Here is an 18,431-nt window from a genome sequence, read left to right as displayed (position 1 = left end):
TGGTAAATAAAGAAAGTGATTTTCACTGCTACAAGTATACAAGCACCTGGCGGAGATTTCTGTCTTTCTGTGGTACATGCGAAAGAGTCATATTTCAACTGCAGTCTCTCTGACAGGAAATCCTCTCAGGCTATTATACTTAAGACCATAAAAGACAACATTTATACGAACAGTGTTGGGGATCTTAAGAAAAATTACAGATTACAAAATACTGTATATTACAGAATCATGATTTTTTTTTATTATAGTAAATATATATTATTTATTATTATAAGAGATGTGCAGATCCGGATTTACCCGGATCTCAAAATGGGATCTTATTGACTATCCAGCTGTCACATGTTTTGGAGCAAAAACATGTGACCACATATAGCCAATAAGATCTGGGTAAATCCGGATCTGCACATATTATTATTATTATTATTATTATTATTATTATTTTTTTTTTTTTTTTATTTATATGGTGCCATAAGGGTTCCATATATCACAACAATACATAAATGATCAACCCTGTTGTGTTCTACAGACAGGGGACCCTAAAGCATAATACATTTTCTCCTTGATTTGTTCTAATATGATGACGGATTGTTCGTTTTTGTTCTGTGGACCATATGTAGTTCTATTTAGGCCCCACATCATCACATGTCAAATTAGTGACGTTGTGGGGCCATAATGAAAAACAAGTGCAAAAAAAGGAAAGAAATTAAGAGAAATTTATGATGTCTGCTGAAGTCCTCCCTGATGGTTTCCAGATTGTACATGAGCCAGGGGCCATAGTGTTCAAGTGTTGCAATGCAACGACTATGGTCGCCACAGTATGATTGACATGCAGCAGGCATTTGTGGGAGGAGCGGAATGCATTCCTTTAAAAGGAGGTGTGTTGGGTATGGCAAAGCCATTTTCTCTGTCTTTTGGCACACATTCACTGGCTTCAGTAGGTACATTTTGCTGGACAAATGGACACAGATCAAAAAAGCTGCAGTTGGTCATATTTTTTTTAAATGTTTAAATATATGGCAAATTAAGAACATCGATTTATCAAAAGCCCACTGAACTTGGTGTTACTGGCAGAAAGTTTCCATCCACAACCCCTGAATAGGGGTTTGCCATTTTCCCAGCTGTTAAGTGTGGTGAGGATCACCTCAAATAAACAGGAATTGAATATAGCCCTAGAGCGAATGGGGAAGGACTTTTTACAGAGGGGCTATAACAAAGCCGAAATTGATGACTCCATCGCCAGATGCTTGGCATTAGATAGAGAAACACTCCTAAAGAAAACAAATAAAACCAATAAGACCGATCAATTGTTCTTCCAAACATCTTTTTCAATTGCTTCTGCCAAATTGAGGAAAGTGATACATAATTATTGGTATATTCTGGAAACCTATCCCGTCATGAGCAGTTTTTGTCAAGCTAAACCGATGTTTTCATACAAAAGAAGCAGTAACCTGAAGCACTCTGTGACCAGCTGTGACTTCAGTCCGATAGCAGGGCAAGGCTCGTGGTTATCATTGAAAAATGTGCGTTTCGGTGCAGCGGGTGTGCTAACTGCCAGTATAAAATGTGCGTTTCAGTGCTGCGGATGTGCTAACTGCCAATATATGATGACATGGGTTATACGAACCCTATTATGGGAACCAAACACATGATAAAACATTGATTGTCTTGCGAAAGCAGGTATATGATCGATGTTATCCGATGCCCGTGTCAAAGCATTTACATAGGGAAAACAATCCGGATGGCAAAGGAACACAACTCAATGCATCGGTCATCTATTAAAAAAAGCAGCAACCATTCGTGACTCGAGCACACCACCAGTGGCTAAACATTTTTTTTGAAGCTGGTCACACAATCAGAGACTTCAAGTTTATGCCAATTGATTGCGCGAAACCCCTGCATAGAGGTGGGGACCGTGATCTGCGACGTTTGCAACTAGAATGCAAATAGATCTATAAATTTGAAGCCTAAAGGACTCAATGAGGAATTCAATCTGAATGTATTCTTATAGGAAGAGCTACTTGCACAGGATCCATTATTAAGTGGGAGAAATTATCTTCATGCATTATACTAAGGTGATACTAGCCTGCTGTGCTATATAGCATATATGATGATGTGTTGGAGTATATGATGGTTCAATCTGAGGGGGATGATTGGTCACCGGGTACTTGCAAGTAGTCCTAGGGGAGCAGTTCCTATTGCATGTACAGCTAATATTGTCTCTGATGAGCTTATTTGTGTAAAATGATTTCCTGATTTTTTACATATGTATTTTTCTCTTTCTCTTGTTTCTTTTTTATATAATTTTCTGTGGCATGTAGGTGCTGGTGATAGAGGTGGATAAGTGCATCTAATGAACATATTTTAACAATGTGCGGGGTTAAAGGTGCCTGTCAGGCTGCTATCATGATCAAAAACTGGTGTCCGTAACAGTAGAAAGCTAATTCTACTGGATGTGATATTTATCCCCTGTTTATTGTGGTAGACGAAGAGTACTGTAACATTGAGTACCAGATAATAATGTTACTATGAAGGCCACTGCCTGGTTGAGGGGGCGGTGCACTGATCGAATGACAATGTCCGTTTACAAGGTAGAGCCCCTTACGGACGTTGTTTGATCTCATGTGATCTGCTGAAAAGATGGGTGGTCTGCGGTGAGGTCCGGAGGTGACTGGTGCGTTGCACCGGCCACTTCCGAAGTTAGCCTACAGCGTCCATGCCCGGAAACCATGATGCAGAATGGCGAGCCGTAGTCCAGAAGTGACTGGTGCATTCCACCAGCCGCTTCCGTGCACTTTAGCTTCCTAGAGCCGGAAGTAAGCCGGATGCCAGTGCATGGGCAGATACTGGCATTTATTCACACTTGGGAGACGGACGATGGCGGGCGTAGATCAAGCGATGTAAGTCTGGCGGGCGCCTGATAACCAGTTATAAGCATTACCTGCATTTATGTCATTGTGCCCCGGATGAAGGTGTGAGAGCACCGAAACAGCTGTCAGGCTATGTCGGGGATCAGCTGCTGTGGGGGCAGCTCCCTGTGGAACACATTGGAGTGTTGAGTATATGATAACCCCTTGCTAATGTATTGGAGCTGATGTTCATGGGCAATTCCAACGTAACCGATGTAACTCTCAGATACAATATTTGTGGTAAACATCTAGATTTCTACAAATTTAAAATGCACACAAAGAAGCAAATTTTACCACAATTGTATCTACCACTGGTGAATTAAAATATGAAGTGTGAACAAGCCTCACCATTGTTGTCTGCTATAAATCAATTCATTGTTTAAATGTAACGGATGTAACCAGGATAGGACATGGTCATTTCTCTGAAACTACAACAAATATTTATTACATGCTTTTTAACAATACAGCATACAGCATACACCACACAGATTGTTTTAGTAAAATTTTCAGGAAAGTTTTTCTTATTACCTTGACAATATTTAAAGGAATGTATGCGTAACGGATGTTACCAGAAAATCGTCATGGATGTAACCATCTAATACATTAATCAGGAAATGAAAAAAGGCCCTTTGTATTAACTGGTACAGGGTAATTTACCTTTCTAACAATGTTTGCAGATACTATGGGTGAGATTTAATAGGATGAGACTTTCAGAAAGTGAGAGATTTGGTGAGAAATCTCCAGTTTTTTTAAAGCGGCAATCATTTACACTGCAAAATCAAACTGGTTTTGCAGTGTAAATGATTGCCGCTTTAAAAAAAACTGGAGATTTCTCACCAAATCTCTCACTTTCTGAAAATCTCATCTCATTAAATCTCACCCTATATCTCATCATCTTGTTTTGGCCATAACCACCCACCTCTGGCTGGATGTATCACCCGAACACAGAACTCTCCATTCTCACTTATATCAGTGACAATACCACAAAAAAAGTGGACATGGGTCATGAAAAAAAAAATTGGGGCTATTCAAAATATGAATTTCCCAGTCCATCAATCATAGGGGGGTATGCAATCATCCGCCGCTATTTCCAACGGGAATTAGCGGAGGGGTCCTATTCAATGCTGTCTTTACCATCAGCATTGAAGAGGGTTCATGGCAGAATCAGCCCAACTTTAAAAGCTGTCGGGCATGTTCTGCCGATATCGGCCATGGATTGACGCGATTCCGAACGTCGATCGTCATTTTTGTGGCCACGCCCCCTTTTGCTGATCTGCAGGCGGGACATTGAATCCCGCATGCCGATTTGCTATCAGGTAAGGAATCACGGCTGTCGGGAGGGATCGAGAGCTGTGATCCTGGATTGCATACCCCCCATAGTCTATAGTTCTAGTCTATAGTCATTTTAAAAAAAAAACGGTTGGTAACAGTGTGTCACATGACATGCTGCCATTTTGTCTTATTTCAGTAATGGTTATCAGGCAGACACTGATTGTGACCACTGATTACCTATTGTAGTTTTCGGAAAACAAGGGTAAGAAACTTGGATTATTGTAGTATATAACACAAGTTGAGGACATGTACTGTCAGAAATTATATGTTGATAATCAGTATTTCATGTGGTTTTAATATGTAATAGAGAAATACAAAGAAGGAAGCTATGACACCTGCAGGGTGTCCATTACATGTACTGTTTGTGAGGCTTTCACTGTTTTTTAAGCAGCTAATAATGGAAGGATTGTGGTGACACTACAGATTTTGAGGGACTCTTGTCAATTAATGCCTGATGATTAACACCTTCTCTTTTGCGTTTTCACATATCTGTCATTCTGTTTCTTGATTTGACTGCTTCTGCTCGCCTTCTGGCACAAGTCCATTCTGACCTCCCTTTTTTTTCTGGTCTTCCGCATTTTTTTTTCTTTATTTGTGCAGCCTGTGTTCAGTCTGGCTCTGTTTTTTGTCATTCTTTCTGCAGAGCTTCCTTCTTTGTATTCTCTCTTGTATATTGTCCATCTGGGATAAGCAAGCTAACTTATAATATCAGCTAACGGGCATATGTAGTTAATGTAACATAAACTATGTTACGTCCGTTACGTTAAGCATGTTACATAGGTTACAGTACAGAACTGCCAAAGGAAATAAGTTGTGAACAAATGTCAAAGGATTTTGTAATCCTCTCATAAACCATTAGAGATCTGGTAAATAACATGCATTTACTCATCTTTTTAACCAAAGTATGGAAAAAAAAATACCAAAAAAAGTAACCGATGTAACACTTATTATGTGCCACATGTAACTCTTTCACTAACCTAAAACCACATGAAATACTGATTATCAAAATCTAGTTTCTTACAGTACATGTCCTCAACTTGGGTTATTGACTACAATAATCCAAGTTTCTTACCCTGGTTTTCAGAAAACAGCAATAGATAATCAGTGGTCACAATCACTGTCTGTAACCATTACTGAAATAAGACAAAATGGCAGCATGTTATGTGACACACTGTTACCAACTGATTTTTTAAAAATACTAAAAGACTATGACTGATGCACTGTGATATATTAATATTTTGAATATCCTAACTTTTTTCTTTTTCATGAACCATGTCCACTTTTTGTTGGAATTGCCCCATATGTTTGAATTTTTGAACACTAAAAAGCTTTTTTGAGAAGTTCCTTTGTATGCAAATGAAAAGGACATAAGTGTGTGTGTGTATATATATATATATATATATATATATATATATATATTTATATATATAATGATGCATTTGGCAGTATTTACATATCCACACAGCTCTAGCTGCTGCCCAGGTCCATCTGTGCACATAAAAATCAGGGCCCCCACGTTATTTTCCTAGTTTCTCAGGGGATCTCAACTATGCACAAAGCTACAAATGATACAACTTTTTGAAAGTGTTCTTTTTGCATGAGCTAGCCTTTTTGATCAGTAGTAGTGTATAATCCAAATAAATGTTTTTCATGTTTTAGGTTTATAAATACTAATTTTTTATTTAAAATGTATTGTTGTCTCTACCCTTGCAGTAGGCTTGTTTGTTTAGTGCCAGTGACTTCAGTATGCAAATGAGAGAAAAGATGCAGATTTAGCATTATAGCATTAATGTAGAAAAGTTCTTTAACATGGACCTATATTAAGCTAAATAGGTTTGTTTAAAGCATTTTATAACCTTCCCTTAGTGTATTACACATTCAAATTGGATGTTATTAAGGTCATCTCAGGGCGTTTAAGTTGATGAATGCTTACGGTATGCCAAAAATTTAATATTCCATTAATTCCTCACCTTAAAGTACCTCAGGTTTCCAATTTATTTTTTGTATCATGGAGTCTTACATGCTTCCTTCCTGTCACTAGAGCTGTGTACAGCTTCCCGTTTCCCACAATGCAGACCAATTGGATAAAATACAGTACATAAATACAGTACGTAAAATACAATTTAAGGATGAACTAATGAAGCCAAAACAAAGGATGCACTCACAAGATTAATAAACTGGAGATATACATATTTTTGACACCTGTATAATTAGGGAAAGCAATGGCCTAACAAAAGTAAAAATATCATGTTTAATAATGATTATTGACACAGGGCACCCTTTAGGGGAATAGACCCATTATGAGGCTGGGGAATTTTGACTATGCCAATCTTGACTTCGTCCATGGGCAATATTTACTAAGGGCATGGGCAATTTGGACTATGGACGATTGGCCATAGACCAAATACACTACACTGTGCGGCAAAGTCAAAATTGCCTTGGCTGCATAGTCTGTTTTGAGGGACGATAGAAAAGCCGTGGGCCTGCACAATGCTTTCGTCCGCAGTGTACACATGGTGCGATTCCGGCTAACTTGCTAGGCAATTTTGACTATCTAGTCAAAATTGACTAGCACATTGCACCATAGGGGTTATTTTAGTTCACTCGCAAAGGCACAATCACTCTCAGATGGACAAAACCATATGCAGAGCGAGTTACATTTGTGCGGGGTTTGTACTTCAAACTTATATATATGTTGAAGTGTAAAAATAAAGCAGTCAGTATTTACCCTGCACAGAAACAAACACCCAAATCTAACTCAATGCACAAGTTACATCAGCCTCGCCTGCAGTGCATATGGTTTTGTCCATTATAGAGTGATTGTGCCTTTGCGAGTGAACCAGAATAACCCCCCCCCCCCCATGTGTACACGGCATGTGCTTGTTGACATCTCTTTCCTCTGTGCTGTAAAACATAGCCTAAAATTCACAACAATCTCTTCTAACTGTAAGAAATGTAGTCCTTTAGTGTATTTAACACAAAACCCGGAACGGTATAAGTAGTTAGACTAGAAAGAACATTGAAGGATATGATATGACCACTGCAAACTATGATGAAATTACAGTTAAGTATTCATTCTCATCTGATTTATTGTCTTGGGTTGTTTTCCCCCCTCTTCTCTGTTGGCAGGATCCGAATGCTGGAATTGTTCCCAGAATGCAAGAACCAGGCTCCATACCAAGCGCAGGCTCCGGGCCTACTCCTCTTACGGCTAATGGCTACATACGCAATGCAATCTTGAAAGAGCAAATAATGAGGCGGCAGCAGGTTTGTAAAAACCTTTTCTTATCACCTGATAAAACTTTTTTGGTAAATGTGTTGGGGAATTCAGCTGTCTGCATGAGGAAGTGGCATTTTAGCATAGAACTCAATAATGGGAAACGTTAGCATGAATATACGGGAAAAAAAAGATTGTATAAAATAATTTGCTAGGGATCCATATTCTAACTGCTGACAATAACATTAATTGAGTTGATTACTTACATGATTTATTCTAAACCTTTCTGGTCTCTATAGTAATATTGTGGAATTTACAGGTTAAAGCTAAAAAAAAAAAACAACAACAATGATTTTGCGGCTGATGACTTATTTTGCCTGACTGCAGACCTGATCTGAGATGAGGTCTTACTGTGCATCGATCCATGTGATGAACTTACAAGGTTTATCTGTGGCCTTAGCTTGTTCCCAAATCTAGCTTGATTCGCGCTTGTTCTGTTTATAATCATATCAAGGACAGTGCTGTGTGTTCTCTTGCCAAAAAGAATAATTTTATTGTAGAAATCTGGTTTTGCATCATATATTATTGTTCTTTTTAATTTTGGGGTCAAAACCAGCAGCTTGCATAAGCCGCCACTTAGTGATACTGGTACGAGAGCATTGCTATAGAGCTAGATCTTGCGTAGCTCGGTTTGCCTATAGCTCTATAGAAATGCTCTCATACCAGTATCACTAATGCGTAGCTCGGTTTGCCTATAGCTCTATAGAAATGCTCTCATACCAGTATCACTAATGCGTAGCTCGGTTTGCCTATAGCTCTATAGCAATGCTCTCATACCAGTATCACTAATGCATAGCTCGGTTTGCCTATAGCTCTATAGAAATGCTCTCATACCAGTATCACTAATGTATAGCTCGGTTTGCCTATAGCTCTATAGCAATGCTCTCTTGCTGGTGTCACTAAGCGTAGCTCAGTTTGCCTATAGCTCTATAGCAATGCTCTCATGCCGGTGTCACTAAGCGTAGCTCAGTTTGCCTATAGCTCTATAGCAGTGCTCTCATGCCGGTGTCACCTAATGCGTAGCTCAGTTTACCTATAGCTCTATAGCAATGCTCATGCCGGTGTCACTAATGCATAGCTCAGTTTGCCATGAGTGTTTATCTGTTAATGTTTTAGTTTCTACATCACTGGCTGAGTAAAGGACCTTAAACTGCAGGATCAGGTAATTTAGGGGGCATGGCCTAATCCAAAGGTTCCCAAACATGGTCTTCAAAGCACTCTAATGGTGCAGGTTTTAAGCATATTCAGATTTGGTCACAGATGACTTAATTAGTAGAAGTGTCAATTTGATTTAAGAATCTGTGCTGAACTATGGGTATCCTTGAAATCTGGACCATTTGGGTGCCTAATTGACTAAGTTTAGGAATGTTTGGCTTAATCAATAGAGGCATGGTCACACCCCCCTAAAAAACAAACAAACATGATAATCATCACTCAAACAAGATCCAGACAGAGAGGGGGAATCAGTGCTATAGCCCAAATTCCCTTCATCCCAGGGGAAGAGTCTCTACAATGGTAGAATATTTGGTTGAAAATTTGGTCCCAGCGCTTGTGAAATGGAGTTGACAGATGCTAGGCCTGGTGCATGTGCAGTACTGGCGACCATAACAAGCATGGGAAGGCAAAGAGTGATACCCTATAGTAGGGGTGGGAAACCTCAGGCCCGGGAGCCGTATGCGACTCCCGTAGCCGGTCTGAGTGGCCCACCCACTCGCCCGGCAGCTTTGCCGTGAGTCAAGTACAGGGGAATTCTCACATGAGGTCGGTAGTTCTTGTGAGATTCCTCTTAATCAACAGCCACCAGAGACAGTCAGTCCTATTCAGCGGCAGCCGCAGGAGTGTGGAACAGCTACAGCAGGACAATTTGTAAAAGAGTTTTACATATGGCCCCCAAAGGATTTTTTCCCCATACAAACGGCCCTTGGCACAAAAATGGTTCCCCCCCCTGCCCTACAGGAAGCCAGCTCTCGGTTTATTGCAGTCCATAGTACTGGCAGTCCTGGAGGACATCAAAAAACATCTTCCTAATTACACTGCCTTATTGTGGGTGACTGGCAGGTAGGACATCCAAAAGGAAGTCCCTGCCAGTCACAGTGAAGCCAGTGCAGTCTTACATACTGCATATGGCTTCACTAATGCTGAGCAAGGTGGTGGATTTTTCTGTAGTGGCTAAGGTCCTTCAGCCCATAAATAAAATCCACCACTGACTGAGTCGCTGGCACACCTATTAAGCCATCTGCTTCATACACACAATAAAAGACACTCATTTTGTCAGATACACCATGACTGAGTCTATCCATTGCCTAGCGCATTACTAGATGGTATTCAGCCTGCAATAGGTCTGTCTACATCTTGTATAGATCACAGGCACACTATAGCATTACGGTTCTGACAGGACTGCCGTAGCAAACATTCATTTACACTGATTTATATTTCTTATTTTAAAGATACCATTGGGGTTTTACGTCTGCTTGCCAGATCCATTCTCCGCTTTATTTTTCATTAAATTAATAGATATTAAGGCATACCTTGCCACATTGGTGTGTGTGGTCTAGCACAGTATCCCAAGGAAGAGTAGGAGAAAGTTGTGGCAGTGTTGTGATTTAAATACAGGATTGTATGATTATATATATATATATATATAATATGTGTGTGTGTGTGTGTGTGTGTGTGTGTGTGTATAGTACAGTATATAATACTCTGCCTTTTATTTCAGGTAAAACCCAGACCAAATATGATGAGCATGACATCTGAACAGCGCAGTGCATTTGTGGCACAGCAGATGAACCAGTTTCAAAGTAAGTGGTAAAAATTATAATTTATTTACAACAGAAAATGCTCTCAGACACCACTTCTTGTCATTTCAGTTAAGTTAAAAAATGTGTCTATTCATTCAACCTCATTACATAAATCAATAGGATGCACGGATGGCTCAGAGGCATTGGTAGTGGGAATAGTAAAGAGATACTGAATATTTATCCTGTAACGGTTTATTTTTGTTGGCTCTGCAAATGGCTGCTTGTGATTAGAACTCTATAGTCGCTGAAGGCCATTGCGGCAAATATGACTGGTGCTGAGTAACTAAATAAAACCTAGATGTATATAGCAAGGGCCGTTTATAATTCTGTATCCTCTTAGAATCGTCTTCTAAATCCAATCCACTGGCACAGGGCAGAGTTTAGGTCTACATGTGATTTATGGCTGACAGTGTGGGTGGCAGGATATCATCCTGCCATCATGATTGGCCTATTTTATGGTACATTCCTTGTATGTTGTGGGTGTTGCTTGGGGGAACCAGGGCAAGGATTTCTAGGACTGAACATGTGCTATAATTTGTGCCCTCATCATTTTCATTCAACCACCTGTGCTTAAGCATGGATGCCAATAAAACGTTTACTAAAAGACAATTTTGAGCAATCCTAAATGGATGGGGGTTTTTTAGGAGCTTGCGCGCACATTTACTAACATATAAAACAAAATATACAAAATTGCCTGAAGTGAATGTGTGTGTTATCCCCTGAAACACAGCATCAATTAAGATCGGCTTTAGAATGAAATTTAACCTTTTAGTAAATTCAGCACTTGTTCTGTGCTAAATGATCCACATTTTTAATACAGTGCTTTTTAAGTATTCTGTAATATGACAAGTATTGTAATCGTAGTAAACTCCTGTAGATTACCTAAATTAGGGACAAAAAAATATATAGACACATACATTATTTGTCAAACAAAGTTCACATTTCCCTTAAAGCAATGCAGAGGTTGAGTAGTGCGGCCAGTGCTGCAGACACCGGGGTTGACATTTAGTATAGGATGCAATTTTTTTATTTTTTGGGCTATTGTCGACAAAAACGGCAGTTTTCACACTTTTTCCCAAAATCGCATGGTTAATGAGATGCGGATTGTGGCATTTTGGCGCGAAATTGCACATTTTGAAGTGGCAATTTTTAGTAAAGGCAGATCTCGCATCCAGATGTTTTCCCATTATAAAGTATACAAATCGCATATTTATTAAGATGCGAATTCAGGAAAATGTGTCCAAAAATCGCCACACATGCAGACCAGGTTCTGACAGGTAAATTTGACAGAACCATGCACTGATTATTGAGATCTGTGCATGGTTCTGTCTTAAAATTGTGTAAAAGTAAAAAAAATTTGAAACCAGCACCGGGCTCCAACAGCCCGCAGTGTCATGCCACAGCCAGGGGGAGACTTTTTACATAAGGTCCCCCGGCCATACCATGAGCACCGTGGCTGGTCAGCCTTGGACGGGGTACCTGGGGGAGTGGGGTCCCCCCAATAAAGGGGTATCCCCCAGGCTTCACCTGTCCAGGGCTGAAGCCCAGGGCTGTCACCGGCGTCCGCTGGCTTTGGACGCCGGCCTGATAGGGTTAAATCATTCATACATAACATTGCTTTATACAGGTGAACTAAAATTGCCAGCAGGCCTGACCACATGCTGGGTCTTCGAGAACCATAAGTCCCAGCATCCTGGGCATTAATGGGCCCGCTGGGACTTGTAGTGCACCCGTAAAAAAAGAATGTTAAAATAAAAAACAGAGAGCGCAAAGAACAGACACACACACCTCACTTTTACACCAACATAGGTCCAGCGCTGCCTCCCTCCTCCACAGCCAGCTCACCCCTCACTGACAGCAGGCTTCCTCAGTCGCTGCTAACAGCTTCTATAGCGCTGTCCCAGCGCTATAGAGGCTGTTATCTCCATGGAGATGCATAGCTCAGCCCTGATTGGGTTGAGCTGGCTGTGGAGGAGGGAGTCGGCGCTGGACCCTGGTTCTGTAAGTATGTTGGTGTAAAAGTGAGGGGTGTGTGTGTAATAAAGTTAACCTTTTCTCTGTGTGTTTTTTATTTTAACATTCTTTTTACAGGTAGACTTGTGGTTCGCCAAGTCCCAGCATGCAGGGAAGCCTGCTGGCACTTGTAGTTCACCTGTATAAAGCAATGTTATGTATGAATGATTTAACCCTATCAGGCTGGCTTCCAAAGCCCAGGGACGCCGGTGACAGCCCCGGGCTTCAGCTTAGGACGGGTGAAGCCTGGGGGAGGGGACCCATTTATTGGGGGGGTCCCCACTCCCCCAGGTACCCCATCCAAGGCTGACCAGCCACGGTGCTAATGGTATGGCCGGGGGACCTTATGTAAAAAGTCTCCCCCAGCTGTGGCATGACACTGCGGGCTGTTAGAGCCCGGTCCTGGTTTCAAAATACGGAGGTCCCCGTATTTTTGGAACCAGGACCGTTCTAAAAAATCCAGGGCTTGTTTACAAAATACGGTGGACCCCTACGCTTTTTGTCCCCAATATTTTTGGAACCAGGTCCAGCTCAATGAGCCTGTGGCTGGTTATGCTCAGGAAGGGGGACCTCACACCTTTCGCAGAATCGCACATTTCCTCAAATTCGCACAATTTCATAACTAAAAATCGCACATTTTCATGACAAAAAATCGCACATTATCTCACTTTTTTGCACGGAATTCGCAGCTCATTAAATATGCGAATTTGTGGCAAAAATGCAATTTTAAAAAGTTTGATAATGTGTGATTTTGGAAAATGACTAAAAATCTCATCCCATTAAAAGTCACCCCGGATGTCTTACCAGGCTGTTGCTGGAGTACAGTAGTGAGGTGCAGGAGTGAGCGGTGGAGAGGGGGAGTGAGGTGCTGGTATGAGAGCGAGGTGCTTGGTTGAGAGTGAGTGATGGAGGAGATGAAAGAGGGAAGCATAAACTTCTAAATTCACACTTTGAACACTATAAATGAACTGTCCCCATCTCTGGAAAAAAAACAGGCCATCAGGAGTATATCTAGGTACTAAGAACCCAATCCAACCCCCCCACGTGCACCATAGCTAAATGTATATTGTAACGTCTCTCTCTTTCTACTGCAGCTCTTCCACAGACTCTCCGTACTGATTGTGTCCAGCCTATGCCAACACCACCCCAAAGCCATCGCATGATCACATCCTCACAAGGGATGATTCAGAACAGTATGGGCACTGGAATAACACCAACAACAATGAATCAGAACAGTGGAACAATGGTCATGATCCCACACAACACTGGAAAACAGCAAGGAATATTTTCAGCATCCTCAGATTTCAATATGCCACTTCGACAAAATCAGAATGCATTGAGTATGACTCCCGGTTGCCAAACCGTACACAGCCAATCCACTGTCCGACCTGGGATGACCTTGTCTGGATATACTTCAAGCTCTTTAATAAATCATTCAGCAGCTCAGCAACATTTACGACAGTCCAACATATCAAGAATTCCCAATGTTTACGCCAGCCCTTCTACTCAGATGTGGACTCAAGCTGGAGTTTCAAGAATACCAGGTCAAAACCAAATGGATCCCAGCATGCAACAATTTTCAAACAACCCTTTATTCACCAAACAAAACGTCAGACCAAATATGACAAGCCAGCAATTTTCACATCAGGGAATGGTTCCTCCAAACCAGATAGCCCCTGGGGTTCAAATAAGACAAATGCAAAAACTTGGTCTGTCCCAAGCAAATCAAGGTGTAGGGTCCCTAAACAGCCCTAACATTGGCACCAGTTTGTCCCGAGGGCAGCTAGCAGCTCTTAATGCAATGAAATCAATGCCGCAAGGTGTTTCTACATATAACCAAATGAACTCTGGTCAACTCGGTCCACCTTCCTATGGCCCAGCATCAGTTCAGACCCCTGAAACCTTTGACAGGATAAGTTGTGGTTCAGATCTACACCAATATGACTTTGTTACGGCTCAGAACAGTTCTGTCTTGTCTGCTAACTGTAACGAAGCAGACTTTATTGACTGTCTAATGAAGGGTGGCAGCAGCAGCAGCAATGACGAAGACTGGCTAAACAATTTGACAATTCTTGATGATATTTTGGGGCAGCACAGTCAAAACCCTGGCCCGGTGTAACCCGCAACAGAACAGACATTTCTGCAACTCAGTCTCCTGAATTGAAAATCAATTGTTTTAAATACTGAGGTCAACAAGATGGCAGTTGTTTTCTGATGCCTGTAAATATTTAAATATTTTTTAAATTATGGTTTTTTTTCCAACAATAAATAGAAGTATTGCTACTTCTGTGCGTGACTGTATATAAAATTATAGCATAATGTTTTGTTACATTATAGGATATTCATTTAAAATACCTTGTTTTAAATATGCAAATATCATTAGCGTCAGTAATACTGTGTATTACAGTCTAAAATAATTGTTATGTTTTTTGACATAACAAAAGTTAGGGGTGTCAAAGCAAACAGAATACAATGCATGCCAACACATTAGTTACCCTTCGTTAATATAAGCAGTTCATAATAGTCTGTATATGTCAGGGTTGCCAACCTTCAGTATATTACGGATAATGAAAACAAATAAAATTAACTTTTTAATATTTTTATTTTGAGTTACAGCTAATTTTTGTAGAAAATTATCCCCTTTACAACTCTACTACTATTAATTGTCCAACGTTCAGCTAATGATTTTGGAATACCGCAGGTTTGTAATGTTCCATCTCAGTAGATGCTTGTCCAATAACATAGAATTGTGTAAGCAAAAAAAATACTGTATATTAATTTTTGTATACAATTGACCATATGAAATATTTACAAGGTGTGGCAACCCTGCAAAAGTGCTATGAATAAAAAACCTGTTTGGTCCCGATTTGTCAATCTTAAAATATATCTAGAAAAATAACTCAATTTGGTATTAATGGTGAAATGCAATTTAGTACACCAATGTGTAAATGCAATTGACCAAAATTTGTCTCCGTTGTCCACTTCTAAAAAAATTTGATTTAAAAAACATTGTTGGTTTGCACACCTTTGTATATATTTGTAGTATAAAGGTGACTGGTTCCTGGTTTTAAGGCTTTTTCCCAATTATGTTTTACTGAAAAAACTTTGTTTGAAAGAAAAGCCTAGACATGAATTTTGTCAATTTTGTCTATGATGTTTTCTGTCGGCTAATATTGTCCTATGTATATTTAAAAGTCTGTTTATATAAAAAATTCACTGTACTGTAAACCTTTAAATGTTCATACTTTTGTGTAATCATATTTTAATAGTCACACCATATTTCTGTAATACATTTGTAATATACTGTCTGCATCAAGCACAGAATCAATGATGTTTTTCTTCATACCATAATAAAGAGCCAGGGAAAAAGTTGTGTTGCTGTACAGTTTAATAGTGTGAATGTTGAGGTGTAGGCATCAATAAGAACTACACACACACACATATAATATATGTGTGTGTGTGTGTGTAATAAACACTACCGTTCAAAAGTTTATTTTTTTAAAGAAAAGCACTGTTTTTTTGTTTGTTTGTTTTTTTCTTTTTTTTTCAATGAAGATCACATTAAACCAGAAATACACTCTATACATTGTTAATGTGGTAAATGACTATAATAGCTGCGCATGTGACTATGGGCCTTATTCTAGTTCACTCTTTCTGACAAAATCCTTCTTAGATGGACAAAACCATGTGCACTGCAGGTGCGGCAGATGTTACTTGTGCAGAGAGAATTAGATTTGGGTGGGGTTTTACTGCAAAGTGAGATCTATATTGCAGTGTATAAATAAAGCAGCCAGTATTTACCTTGCACAGAAACAAAATAACTCACCCAAAGCTAAATCTCTCTGCACAAGTAACATCTGCCCCACCTGCAGTGCACATGGTTTTGTCCATCTAAGAAGGATTTTGTCAGAAAGAGTGAACTAGAATAAGGCCCTATATGACTATAGAAATTACTATACTAGCTGCACAATGCTCAACGGTGCACATCAATACACATGCACAGCACTAAATAAAGTAATGACAATACAAATAAGACATACACAAATACAAAGTATATACATATATACAGACACAATGGTCAATGGCAAAAAATGTCTCGGTATCTACAGGTGTATAGCTACATTTATAAATGTAAATTATACATTACATATTATTCTTATTATTAATTTATATATGGTACACTATTTGTGTGACTTTAGTGGAGCACTGCTGACATATACTGGTTGTGAGTGCAGATCCATCTATCAAAATATCTATATATACACGTAGATTAAACCACCGCACTCACCATAACCAGAAATGCGGCACAAACAGCACTCACAGGGCTCCAATTCTTAACTCTCAGCGAAACCATGATGTTTGCCAGCATTTCAGCGGTCTATGGGCCTTATTCTGGTTTCATCGCTTCTCCGCGCATGTGCAGACGCTGGATGCGAGCAGGCACTGCTTGTTCGCCATCCCATTTGCACCTAGCAGTGTGGGATGGTGGCGACAGGCTGCCACTATGGCAATGCCCAGCATTTCATGGGCGTTCCCAAGCAAACGCTGAACGTTCCCATGCAAATGACACCATGACATAAAGTTTGTATTTCATTATCAATGTATGTATTCTGTAAATGAAGAAAAAGGTATGCCCTAGAGTTAATCAATAAAATTGAACCTGCAATCCAAATGAAAGCTACTGAGTACCAACGGTGACAGTATGACCCCCGTGAGTATAACAGCATAGCGATGTCCTACACCGCTTCTACAGCTTGGAGAAGTAGAGTAACTCCACATTCATCTCCCACAACTCCAAGCCACATTCCTACAAATAAATCACATATAATATTGTTCCTCTGCAAATATCACTGTCTTGCTCTATAAACCCATCCTAGGTTTAAGGTGTGCTTATGTAACAATAGGCGCATGTCTTCCAATGTGTCCACTAGGAGCAGTTGAAGACCTATGCCCTTATTCTGATCGGTGCGGCCGGATCCGAATATGCGGCCAGGACCGTGCGTGCGAAACCCCGCCTTCCATACGGATCGCCAACTCCGTCCGTACGCGGTAAGAAGCTGGCCGAACGGACCGCACGTGTATTTTACATGGAATACACCTCCTCCATCTCAGGGAACCTCCCCCATCATTCGATGGTCGCAGACCATCGAATGCAGGACCGAGTGGTCCACCAGCTCCCGCAACCTCAGACCACACGGACATTTTTCCGTGCAAAAGCAGGGATCTGGGCGGGCAGCTGACATCCGGCGATGTCATATGTCCGCCCCCTAAACGTGCGTCACGGCCGCATTACCATACGTACGCCCAGCGTTTGCATGGGAACGCCCATGAAACGCGGGGCGTATGCATATGGTAATGAGCCCAAATAGCCCTTCACGCCCCTCTCCACCCCCTGTTCGGTGTGTTCACATATCATGCGGGATTTGGCCGTACGCCCCGCTCGCACATGCGCAGAGACGCCTCTGCACATGCGCAGACACAAAACATCGGCGGCGCGAACGCACGCGGATATTACCGCACCAACCAGAATAAGGGCCCTAGAAGCTACATAACCTATACTGCGATTAATATTACTGAAGTCTTACAACCAACAATACAAGTGGGTTTGTTAGGTTAATAAAAAATCCTACAATTTGGACCCTTGTGGTTGAACTTTAATTCTGTATTATTACGCCTCAGATACAGTGTTTTGTACATAAGTCTGAGTATTGCTGTGTACACACGGTGAGATTCCCTTGCTATTCGACTTAAGATTCGAGTGCTATACAATCTTTGCTATCTCTGTACTTTTTACATACAATCACCTTAAGATTTGCACTATATAGTCATTGCAGCCCTGTCTATCTGGGTTTAGATTTGTGCTGTTACGGGAGCGCGCATTGGGATTGCAAGGTAAAAAACCGATCGACCTGATTTTTACATTGAATCAAATGTGAATAGGGTCCCTGGGACCCTCTTTTACATTGGATTCAATGTAAACTATTCCCCAGACCCCCAATTTTACCCCCTCAACGCCACCCCACAATTGACGCCAACCCGAAGCGTGGCGAGCGCAGCAAAAAACCTTTGCGATCTGCATGCGATTTTGACTATATAGTCAAAATC

At 40.6% G+C, this 18,431-nt stretch overlaps 1 protein-coding gene across 2 annotated transcripts in view; it reads left to right on the top strand.

Moving 5' to 3' along the window:
* Positions 1-14,929, top strand: part of MAMLD1 (mastermind like domain containing 1) — a 162,366-nt gene extending 147,437 nt beyond the window's left edge. For both annotated transcript variants that reach the window (XM_083159446.1, XM_083159445.1), the window contains 3 exons: positions 7,368-7,505; positions 10,232-10,313; positions 13,421-14,929. In XM_083159446.1, the coding sequence (XP_083015572.1) occupies positions 7,368-7,505; positions 10,232-10,313; positions 13,421-14,445 (1,245 nt within the window). In that variant the 3' untranslated portion in view covers positions 14,446-14,929. The remainder of the gene's footprint in view (positions 1-7,367; positions 7,506-10,231; positions 10,314-13,420) is intronic.
* The last annotated feature ends 3,502 nt before the right edge of the window (positions 14,930-18,431 follow it).

Source organism: Crinia signifera, chromosome 9 (assembly GCF_055691185.1).
Source record: "Crinia signifera chromosome 9, ASM5569118v1, whole genome shotgun sequence".
NCBI lineage: Eukaryota > Metazoa > Chordata > Amphibia > Anura > Myobatrachidae > Crinia > Crinia signifera.
The sequence above is the reverse complement of the archived record's forward strand: the minus strand, read 5'-3'. Positions and strand labels throughout refer to the sequence as shown.